This window comes from Sander lucioperca, chromosome 21 (assembly GCF_008315115.2).
Source record: "Sander lucioperca isolate FBNREF2018 chromosome 21, SLUC_FBN_1.2, whole genome shotgun sequence".
NCBI lineage: Eukaryota > Metazoa > Chordata > Actinopteri > Perciformes > Percidae > Sander > Sander lucioperca.
The window spans coordinates 29180278-29192138 of NC_050193.1; the positions used below are offsets into that span (position 1 = coordinate 29180278).

General features: G+C 43.5%; 1 protein-coding gene across 2 annotated transcripts; it reads right to left on the reverse strand.

Moving 5' to 3' along the window:
* Positions 1-41: 41 nt before the first annotated feature.
* LOC116065340 (probable ATP-dependent RNA helicase DDX17) lies at positions 42-11594 on the reverse strand. 2 transcript variants are annotated; one of them, XM_031320810.2, is made up of 14 exons: positions 11160-11594; positions 10837-10996; positions 10563-10659; positions 10317-10450; positions 10148-10213; positions 7973-8114; positions 7662-7822; positions 7325-7497; positions 6980-7090; positions 5083-5144; positions 4908-4967; positions 1791-2027; positions 938-1493; positions 42-671 (listed from the first exon to the last, which is right to left on the reverse strand). In XM_031320810.2, the coding sequence occupies exons 1-13, from the start codon at positions 11207-11209 to the stop codon at positions 982-984; spliced, it is 1965 nt and encodes a 654-aa protein (XP_031176670.1). In that variant the 5' UTR covers positions 11210-11594; the 3' UTR covers positions 42-671; positions 938-981. The 2 variants fall into 2 exon arrangements, with proteins under 2 accessions (XP_031176670.1, XP_031176671.1); XM_031320811.2 differs by having other exon boundaries at positions 294-660; positions 953-1493.
* Between the last annotated feature and the right edge of the window lie 267 nt (positions 11595-11861).

An 11861-nucleotide genomic window follows, 5' to 3' on the forward strand; every position in this document is an offset into this window, starting at 1 on the left:
CCATGGATTTTAGTGTCAAGGATTTCAAGACCACACAGTGATACATTGTAGAGCTTTATTAAACTGTAAAAATGGGACTTAGTATTTGCTAGGAAAATCTCAATCCATCACTGCTTCAAAGACTTGCCCACACTGGTAATTAACTGAATAAGGTAATCTACAGTAGAGTCTCTGTAAACACACTTGTCTCACTTTAACTGCTGCCATGGATACAAAAAGCCCCAGAGTTGCCTCAGTATAGCCAAAATTAATATCTACGTATCTACATGTTCAAAAGAAGGAAAACAAAGCATCCTAATTGTGCTCAAACTACACCAGGATCTCCATATTTTCCTTTAATCAATTCAAATTAATCTTGTAGCTTACAAACACAAAAATAAAGATATTGAACCTAAAACAGAAACAAGCTTTTACACAAGAATTAACTTCAGCACCTACCTGTGATACACCTAAAGGGGAAAATCTGATACTTCACAAATCCTATGACAGCTCACACTACAAAAACAGCATGTTTGTACCAAAGGATTTTTTTGAAGACCATGACACAGACAAGCTTCTGTCACACTAAATAATTAATGTTGATTAATAAAGAGTCCAAAACTAAAGGCGTTGCCCAGCTAATAAACAAACTGGGAACCAGTCTAAATTATTCCATATCGTTTGCGTGTGTGTGTGTGTGTTCTTGTTTAATTATATTCGTGGGGTCCAAAAACCAGGAGTCCAGCCTACTTGTGGGGTCCCGACAGCTTTATGGGGCCAAAATGCTGGACCCCACAACTTTAAAGGGCTGTCTGAGGGTTAGGGATAGAATTAGGTTAGGGTAAGGGTTAAGGTTAGGTATTTAGTTGTGATGGTTAAGGTTAGGGTAAGGGGCTAGGGAATGCATTATGTCAATGACGGGTCCCCACAAAGATAGTGCCACAAACCTGTGTGAGTGAGTGAGTGAGTGAGTGAGTGAGTATGACTGATGCACAGATCGCATTACTTTCTGCCTGATGGAGGGGGTGGCTGTGGAGGAGCGAACTGGAACGGCGAGTGCCCCATCAGGCCCATCATGGGCTGGGGAGGGTTGAACTGCTTGGCCATTAGAGGCTGGGGGCCGGCTGAAGAAGGTGGGACCTGCCCTACTCCACCGCCCCCTGACCCAGAGCTGCCCCTAGAGCTGCTGTACTGACTGCTGCTGCTGCTGCTGTTATTCTGATACTGGTCGTATGAGCTGGAGCTGGAGCTGGAGCTGGAGCCGTAGCTGCGTCCTCCGTCCCTGCTGCTGCGATCCCTGTGAGACGAGGAAGATGAGGAGGAGCGTTCCCGGTCCCGGCTGCTTCCTCCGCGGCTATCTCGGCTGTCGCGGCCATAGCTGCTGCTGCTGCCGCGGCTGTCCTTGGCGCTGCTGCCACCTCCACCCACAGAACGCATTCGCCGGTCACACGTGTCCTGGTACATCAGGTTGGGATTGTTAGAATTGGAGCTGCCACGAAAACGAAGACGGCCACCTGGAGGTAAAAAAAAAAAAAAAGGGAAGAGAGAGGGAGCACAAACAGCAATCAAACTGCTATGTTTGACTAACAACTACCTCTCTATCAGTCAAGTATTTCATGTTCAATTAAGCTGTTGTATGGCATCTTTCACAATACCCTCATACTAAAGACATTAGGAAAGACGAAAACTAGAATTCCCCCCCCAAAAATGTCAAAACTGATTCCTCTTTGATGGTGAGATCTCAGCAGCTAAGTTATTTAGCCACCATGTAAAGTATGATGTCATCTAATCCAGCAGAAAGTGCCTCTCACCCCCTCCGCCTCCTCCCCGTCCAGTATCAACCAGCTGCAGCAGTTTGGGATTGATGGCCTGGCGGGCCTCCTCCAGCACCCGGATCAGGTCGCGGGCCTGGCGGAGGTTCCCCGGAGTGAAGAAGGTGTAGGCGGTGCCTTTGTTGGTGCTGCGGGCCGTACGACCGATGCGATGGATGTAGTCCTCCGATGAGTTGGGATAGTCATAATTGATGACAAACTTGACATCCTCCACATCTTTTTGACATTTGAGCCAGTAGTAGTTGAGGACGGGTGGTGTGACGGGATCCGTTACAGGGATGGAAAAGACAAAAACAAAAGTCAGAACGAAACTTGAAAACTGAATCAATCAATTTACTCCATTCATGAATTTTAAGTTTTGTGCCTTTGGAACTGGTAACATTTTAGACAGACAATACCTGCAAGACACCTATATTCCTCTGAAAGCACTCACTTACCTGTTAAATGGGAAGACTGTTTGTACAATACACAATTAAGAAATTAATTTACTTACCATGCCAATTACACAAGAGAGCTATATTTCAAATTATAGTAATAATAAGGGTAACTTGCACACATGCAAATAAGTAATGTGCAGCCAAAGCTACAGATCAACTGGATTAATTGATGGAGAAAATTACAGTGGTTTGCTGAAGAATTTGGGAAAAACTAATTTTAAGAAGTGACCCTACAGGCAACCCTTGTGTAAAATACAGATTCAGTGACCTGATGGTTTAGGTATGAGAATCAAATGAAAAATGTTCTTTTAAGAAACAATATCTTTTCATAACAAATTAGAGGTCTGTTTCTCATTACAGTTGACAAAGGGCTGATGATGATGAAGGCTGGCGGAGGAAAAAAGGGGGAAGGGGGGTTGAGGTACTTACCCTGTATTAGAGATTTAGTGATGCCCCCCCCCACACACACCCCCCTTACCCATCACCAGTCCTGGGAGGTCTGCAGGGGTAGGAGGAGAGAGCACAGGACAAAAGCAGTCCCTTCAACCACCTCGCCACTCCTCCAAAACACTCCCAAAGCTGGAAACTGTCCGGGCCAGAGCTCCAGCTGGACTGTGCTGGGATGCCGTTTTTGGAGACATTACGGCTGAGTTTGTGCGTTTTTTTAGCATAAGGTGATGTGGGGAGAGGCCTTACTGGATTCCTTCATGTAAAGGATCTTAAATTCATGTAAATGATCGTAAATTCTTGTAAGAACAAATTATTCTGCCATTTCTTACATTAGTGGGTGGCAGTGACAAATAACTTGATTATCTTGATGTAGAGGGGTGGCAGTGGTAGATTTTTTCTGAAAGGCTTTGATTGGAGCGGCTTGTTCCAAATGCCTCCACGGTCACTTCCAGTGGCAGTGATATCAACGAGCCCAGCTTTTCAAGTTTAGTAACAAGAAACAGATACTAAGGAGAAGCCTTGTGGATGTGTTCTGTAAGAGGGATCTGAGAGCGGGCTCTGCCAGGGAATGTGAGTCCTGACAGTTCGCGCTAGTCCTTATGACTAGTTGAAAGCAGGACACAGTAGATTTGGGGATAGGGGGCAAAGGGACAAAAAGGGCAGGGGTCTGCAATGGTTTAAAGAAAACAACAAGAAGATAATAGAAGACCAGGATAAGACGTTGAAGGAGTAAGGTTGGTAAAAAGAGGCAGAGAAAAGAGACGGATGAGAGACAGAAGGAAACATTTAAGAAATTAGCAAAAGAGGGTGAGAAGTGATAACCGAGTGAGAAAACGACAGCAGGGAAAAGAGAAGTGATGTGTTACAGAGGCAGAGAAATTGAGTGAAAGAAAGGACAGAAAGGAAGAGGAGGTAGGGAAATCGTTTATAGAGAGGTGGCTCCTCCAGGCCAGGACTCCTGCCAGCCAGGACCAGACATGACGTCCGCGGAGGGAGAGGCCGGCCGTGGTGGGGGGTGTCAGGGGCTGGCATCAGGGGGCAGTTCAGAGGGGAGACTCCAGCATAGCCGTCCAAGCCCGGCTTTGGCTGCTTTCCACCCTCACTTCCTGGCAGTTGTCTCTTTCTCTGTCTTCTTGTAACGCACCACTGTTTCTCGGCTTCACAAAACGTTAAGTATGATCTATCAAACTGATCTGCAGGACCAATTTAGGTTAACGTTTTTAGTTTAGTTTAGTTTAGTTTAGTCCAACGTTTGATATTGGGAATGGAAACGTATCTCCTCAAGGACTGTGCAGAACTGTCTTAATCCATATCCGATCAGAATACATACACGATAATACTGAAAATGTAAAAAATTCTCTGAGTCTGAGTCTCTGAGTTAATTTAATTAGTGGTGCGTCACTGTGATGATGGCATGGCTGAGGGGGAGCCCACCCTCCTTCATACCCCCCTCTTCGCCCTCTCGACTGACAGCCGCCCCCGACCCTGGATCAAATTTAGAAGCCCAGCAGCACTCCGCGCTCGCCCCCCCCCCCCCCCCCTCGTCGCCCAGACAGACAGTGTCCTGGAAGGGGGGGAGAGTTTTTGTTTGTGGGCTCTGTTCTAGGTTTTCAGCGGAGATGGCTGAGTCTGGGACTGATTAATCAGGCCGTCTCTCTCCCCAAGTCAGCTTTCGATTTGTCATGCCTGAGTCCGGCTGCAGGCTCCCGAGGGCCTGTGTGCTTCTAGTTGCCGGAGGAGAGACTTGGAAACAAAAACAAAAAAAACAAAGAAAACAAAATGAAAAGAAAACAAATGAACATAGAATTAGGTTCAAGATTGACTGCCATCCTGTAAGGGGCTGCTTCACCAGCCTCACCCCTTACATCTTCACACTTTATTCAACATTATTCCTAGGTTCCTGTTTTTATGCATTATTCAACAGAACATACAGGAAACCACGCTTCAAACAGGATATACTTCTTAGATACACATTTTATCTGAGAAGCGTCATATGTTCTTTGGAAGAACATGCGTTTGTGGTTAACTTTTGATCATAAATCTACTTGACTAAACATGCAGTGGAAAGTCTAATCATTATATAATGACCATTGTTACTATTATTATTATTATTATTATTATACATATTAAATGGTCAAATGTGTACCATATTAGTGTGTGGTTATACTGAGGAAATGATTTGCTTTGCACTTGAGCACACAGGACATACCCAAACCACGTGAGGCCACGTCAGTAGCGATGAGGATGGGAGCTTTGCCGCTACGGAACTCTAAAACAAGATACAAAGAACAGATGATCAGGAGCTGAACATCATCTTAAAAGAGAAAAAAGAAAAGGGAACAAAATGCTTGTAGAAGTCACTGTTGTTCAAATGTTTGTGGTACCTGTTAACACCCAGTCTCTCTCTGGCTGGCTCTTGTCACCATGAATACACATCGCTGGCCATCTAGAAGAGAGACAAGCCTGTTTTCACTTGAATTACCATGTAGATTTGTCCAGTTAATATCACTATGATTTTACATTCGCAATCCCCAAAATCAAATGTCTGTCTTCCTGTTCCAACTAACATCTGGTTCAGATGCTACACATTAGGGCTGAACGATATACCGTTATCGTATCTATATCTAGATATGAACATTCAAGATATTAATATCGAAAAAGTAACGATATAAACGATAGATTTCCGCGCACGCCCTGCATGTACAGCTCTGGCAGTCACCATAATCACTTTTACGATTGCCCTTGAACGCACCATTACGGCCAGCCAACCACAAAGCTTAATTCATGTGGATCGACAGCTGAAGCCAGCCAATGACAAACATAGAAGGGCAGGAGTGAGGGAGACGGAGACTGACGCACACACACAGGACATTCACAGCGGGGAAATCGAAACGAAAGAAAAGTAACATGAGTGCGGAAGATAATGCGGCCGGTGGCGATGCAGAAACTAATTTTGTGCCAAAACGTAAATCATCCTCCATTATTTGGAGGTATTTTGGATTTAGAAAGGATGATGTCAACCAGAGCGAGGTGTTGTGCAAGTCGTGCTTGGCGAAAATTGCGACGAAGAAAGGTAGCACAACAAACATGTTTCACCACCTGAAACAACACCATCATGTGCTGCACGAAGAGTGTATGACAATGAGAGAAACACCGGGGACTTCTCAGTCATCCCAAAAGAGGCCCAAGCAAAGTATGATTGCTGATGCTTTCAGTAGTGTTACACCTTATGAGTCGACGTCCACCAGACATAAAGACATTACAGACGCTATAACTTATCACATTGCAAAAGACATGGTACCCGTGTACACAGTCTCAAAAGAGGGCTTTCAAAAAATGGTTTGCATGCTGGACAAGCGTTATAAACTACCATCCCGAACACATTTTAACCAAGTGGCCATTCCAAAACTCTATAATGAATGTAAAATGAAGGTTGAATCCGAGCTCCGCGAAATCGAGTATTTTTCTGAAAAATGCTTGATTTTCACTGAACCCGTAGTCATATCGTATCGTATCGATATCGAGATATCTGGCATGAATATCGAGATATGAAATTTTGTCCATATCGTTCAGCCCTACTACACATGTTGACCAAACTGTATTCATTTAATTTCATGTTCATTTGGACAGATGCTACGACGAGAAAACGCATCAAAATAGATTCATAACAAATAAAACAAGTTTTCTTAAAACACAAGGGTTATTTCAACTGACATATGTCATACTGGACTGGTCCAACATGAATAAATAAATAAGGACCATGTCTACAGAACAGGACATGTTCTACTGGTTGGACAGTATATAATATATAAATAAAGAGAACAGGACGTGTTCTACTGGTTGGACAGTATAAAATATATAAATAAAGAGAACAGGACACAACTTTTCTTTCTCTTCTCTGATTCGTTCCGTTTTGTTGTCTCTATCTATTTCTTCACTCACACTGTCACTCTGTTGAAATATGCACACACGTGGTACGCGCCACGTGTTTGTCACGTAGTGGACCTGTGCGCTGACGTGCACTAACATGTGCACGTGGCACGGTAACCGACCAATGAATCAAACACAACTAAGCCACACAGCCAACGGAGGGGACGCAGCGCTCCACAAAATATTGCATACTTATCGCGACACTTTCGATATAATATTGCCCAACGTGATATCGCGATATCGATATTGAGTAGATTTATCATGCATCCCTAAATGTACAGCATCCCAGCATTTATTGCTATTGCTGGTTTCTAATGCCCGCCCCTAGTATAGAACCCTATCATCACTCACCCATCACGTCTCATCCTGCGTGTGAGATCGTCACATCGTTTCTTGGTCTCCACAAAGATGATGGTCTTGTTCTCTTTCTCAGCCATGATCTCCTCCATCAGCTGGAGCAACCTGAGGAAAGAAAACAAAAAAATAAATGACCAGATTTATAATATTTACAAATTATATACATGTCTATCCACCTCACTTATCACTTCAAAAAACGAGCCCACCATCATTAATTTAAGAATTAAAAGGGATGGGAAAGAGATCCAGTAAACAGAAATATAATCAAGCAAGGAATTTAACAAAAGGACGAGGGACCTAAATAATACAAACCAAACAAACCGTGGCCGGTTTACTTACTTGTGGTCTTTCTCACTATCCATACAGACGTCAACTATCTGAAGGATGTTGTGGTTGGCACTGAGTTCCAGCGCTCCAATATTGATTTGGACATAGTCTTTCAGAAAGTCCTCTGCCAGCTGGCGAACCTCTTTAGGCCAGGTAGCGCTCCACATCAGGGTCTGTCTGTCGGGCTGAGCAAAGAGCACACCACATAGACAAAAATAAGTAATGACAGATACTAAAATTAATGCAAAAACGCACTAAAACACAATGCATAAGCTGTCAAAGCCAGAATTCCACTGCTGCTAAAACACACTAATAGATTTTCTATAAAAAACAAATGTATGAGCTTTACCCTGATCTGGTCCAGAATCTTGCGAATCTGGGGTTCAAAACCCATATCCAGCATGCGGTCGGCTTCATCCAGAACCAAGTATGTGCAGCGTCGCAGGTTGGTCTTTCCAGCCTCAAGGAAGTCAATCAGACGACCTGGAGTGGCAATGCAGATCTCAACACCTAGGAAAGACAAACATAGTATATCACTGACTAATCTAATGTGGATTTCAATCGGAAACAATTGTTATAGCTGACCAAGACAATAAATAAATATATTAGATAGTACTGTGACACAAAACAGTGTTAATGCAAACAGTAAATACTCCTAACCTCTCTCCAGGTCTCTGATTTGAGGTCCCTTGGGAGCACCCCCATACACACAAGTGCTTTTGATGCGGGATGACTTTCCGTAGTCGTATGCCACCTGCTGGACCTGCTGCGCCAGTTCTCTTGTGGGGGCCAGAACCAAGCACTGCAGAGCAGACATATAAGGCCAGAACAATCCACTATTTAATGTATATTGACACTTTAATGTTGTGTTAAGATGGCCTTAAAGGTCCCACGGCATGAAAATGTCACTTTATGAGGTTTTTTAACATTAATATGTGTTCCCCCAGCCTGCTTATGGTCCCCCAGTGGCTAGAAATGGTGATAGGTGTAAACCGAGCCCTGGGTATCCTGCTCTGCCTTTGAGAAAATGAAAGCTCAGATGGGCCGATCTGGAATCTTCTCCTTATGAGGTCATAAGGGGAAAGGTTACCTCCCCTTTCTCTGCTTTGCCTGCCCAGAGAATTTGGCCCACCCATGAGAAAGAGAGAGACATCATGGCTTGAAAACAAGCGAAGCATGGCAGTTGGTCAAGCCCCCCACCGCCACCCCCCCCTCTCCTCAATAGCATTTAAAGCTACAGACACAGAAATGGCACATACTAATGAAAGCTCATTATGGGACTGGCTCTAGTGGCTGTAATTCTGCACCAAGGCTGAATTTCGGGAAAGAGACTTCAGATACAGTATTAGGGGACCACTAAGGTCTATATAAAAGAGACTTCAGATACAGTATTAGGGGACCTCTAAGGTCTATATAAAGAGACTTCAGATACAGTATTAGGGGACCACTAAGGTCTATATAAAGAGACTTCAGATACAGTATTAGGGGACCACTAAGGTCTATATAAAGAGACTTCAGATACAGTATTAGGGGACCACTAAGGCCTATATAAAAGAGACTTCAGATACAGTATTAGGGGACCACTAAGGCCTCTATAAAGAGACTTCAGATACAGTATTAGGGGACCACTAAGGTCTATATAAAAGAGACTTCAGATACAGTATTAGGGGACCACTAAGGCCTATATAAAAGAGACTTCAGATACAGTATTAGGGGACCACTAAGGTCTATATAAAAGAGACTTCAGATACAGTATTAGGGGACCACTAAGGCCTATATAAAAGAGACTTCAGATACAGTATTAGGGGACCACTAAGGCCTATATAAAAGAGACTTCAGATACAGTATTAGGGGACCACTAAGGCCTATATAAAGAGACTTCAGATACAGTATTAGGGGACCACTAAGGTCTATATAAAAGAGACTTCAGATACAGTATTAGGGGACCACTAAGGCCTATATAAAAGAGACTTCAGATACAGTATTAGGGGACCACTAAGGCCTATATAAAAGAGACTTCAGATACAGTATTAGGGGACCACTAAGGTCTATATAAAAGAGACTTCAGATACAGTATTAGGGGACCACTAAGGTCTATATAAAAGAGACTTCAGATACAGTATTAGGGGACCACTAAGGCCTATATAAAAGAGACTTCAGATACAGTATTAGGGGACCACTAAGGTCTATATAAAAGCATCCAAAAAGCAGCATGTCATAGGACCTTTAAAGTGCTCATATTATGTGTTTTGCACAATAAAATTCCCAAAGTCCACCCCAAATGGACTTACCATCTCCAACAAAAAACACTGTTCACCAACTGCTCCAAACAGCTCTATTGTAGTCCAGCCTTTCCTTCAGAGACAAACGTGGGTCATTTTGTAACACACATTATAATGCTCGCCTAGCTGCTAGTGTGGCACACCCTCATACTCTGCTTCTGACTGGCTAGTAGTCCTTACCTAGCTACTGTCAGGGCACGCCCTCATACTCTGCTTCTGACTGGCTAGTAGTCCTTACCTAGGCACAGCGCATGTGCAACTCCCAACAAAGATGGAACAGAAGTGAGAGGTCTCACTCTGTAGCTAAAACAGAGAGCTCAACACACAGGGTGAAAAGAGGAGCTGCAGCAATGTGCAGCACAACAAATATATGGTGTTTTCTGAAAATTAAAACACATAATCCTATTCTGGTACAACCTCCTAATACAATTATGAACCTGAAAATGAGCATAATATGAGCACTTTAATTTTGTGTTAAGATGGCCTTAATATCATTCATCTTGCGATATCCAAAAGCAGACTACTCCTTGATTAGTCTTTTCTATTCACGTACAATGGGTCCATCTCCACGCTCCAAGTAGGGCTGATGATTGATGTGCACAATGGCAGGCAGGAGGTACTGAAGAAACAAAAGGAGGAGGGGAGGTCAGTGGATTATGCTGCTGTGTAATTAACCAGTATGTTATGTATTACATCTTTGCAGAGGAAGACACGTGTCTCACCGATAAGGTCTTCCCAGAGCCGGTCTGAGCAATGCCCACCATGTCTCTCCCGCTGAGGGCCAGAGGGAAACCTTGTGCCTGAATGGCTGTGGGCTCCTTGAAATTCTGCTGCATCAGTACATCCAATACATATTCTAGATGGAGAGGCAGAAAAAGAAATATTCTGGTTATTTCTGTAACGACAGATTTAGTTTAGCAGTTGTATTTGCTGTGAATGTGTAGATACCCATGTATACATGTGCTTACGGGGAAACTGGGCCTGACTGAAGGAAGTGACAGGCTTTGGGCAGCCTGAACCTCGAACAGTGATTTCTTTCTTCCTGCAATACTCCTCGACATCATACTGACAACACAAGACAACAACAGAGTGTGTAAAACCAGCGATAACCAACGACAGACTAAACACCTGCAGTGTAAAGCATGTTTACTACAGTAGAGTCCTTCTTTTCATGCCCAAAACAAAAGTTTACATTATTAGGTAGATGTATCAGAAGATTAGACTGTGATATTTCGGGAATACCTGGCTCATTCGCTGGATTTCCGGATGTTCAGTATAAAAGTTCTTTTCAAATTTCGGAAGCTCATCCAGGTCCCATCTCTTCTTTCGTAAACGGTCCCCGGGGTTCCCGAACTTTCTACCCGGTGGTGGGCCGCCTCTGCTGGACCCGAAACGAGGGCTCCTGCAACACGACGTGACACACATCGTTTAGTTAGCTTTTACGAAACGTTTTTGTGCTAGAATAGGAACGTTATCACTGTTAATAGCAACACACGCATCAAAAACTGTTATGACAAGTAGAGTTTGCGCTAGCTCGCACGATATAATGTTAGCTAGCTGCTTACCCTCTGTCACGGCCACGGTCTCGATCTTTGTCTCCGTAAGAACCTCTCATTTTGAGGACACACGCTCTTCTATTAGAGTTAAATCAGTAATTTAACGTTGCCTTCTCTTTTCTCGGAGAGGTTACCTGGCTTTCGCGTATGGTTACCGTTTCAGGCCTTGCTTGAAAATCCCCGTAGCTAGCTATATCCGTCGCGCTCTCTATTTTAGCCAAATGCTTAACGTTACTTAGAACGCTAACGTTAACTGGATAAATAAACTGTCACTTTCTTGTTGTGGCTTGTTGAAAGTCAAATGTCACACCAAGCCATGTTTTTTTTGTTGTGACGAATTTAGACTTAAGTTAAACTGACACAATAACAAGTCGCAGCAAGCTGTAGGCTACTGTTATTGCTATTGTTGTTGTTAGCATAGCTCACAGCTTGGAAGTGGAAGCCACTGTGACTGGCTGGCTGCTTAGGAAGCCCCGCCCCTCAGGTATGATTGACATGCTCATTTGTCCGCTACAGCAAACATACCTGCTCTGTAAATCACATTTGAGTAGAATCTGAAACTAAAGGGGAGAAATTTACATTTGATATTATTTTGGTTTAATGATGGCATCTCCTAGTTTTGTACTGATTGGATGTAATACTGTTAGGTACCCATTACATATTGTTGTGATCATGCTAGTGTCTACAAGCTGTCTTAAACAAAAAACTGGC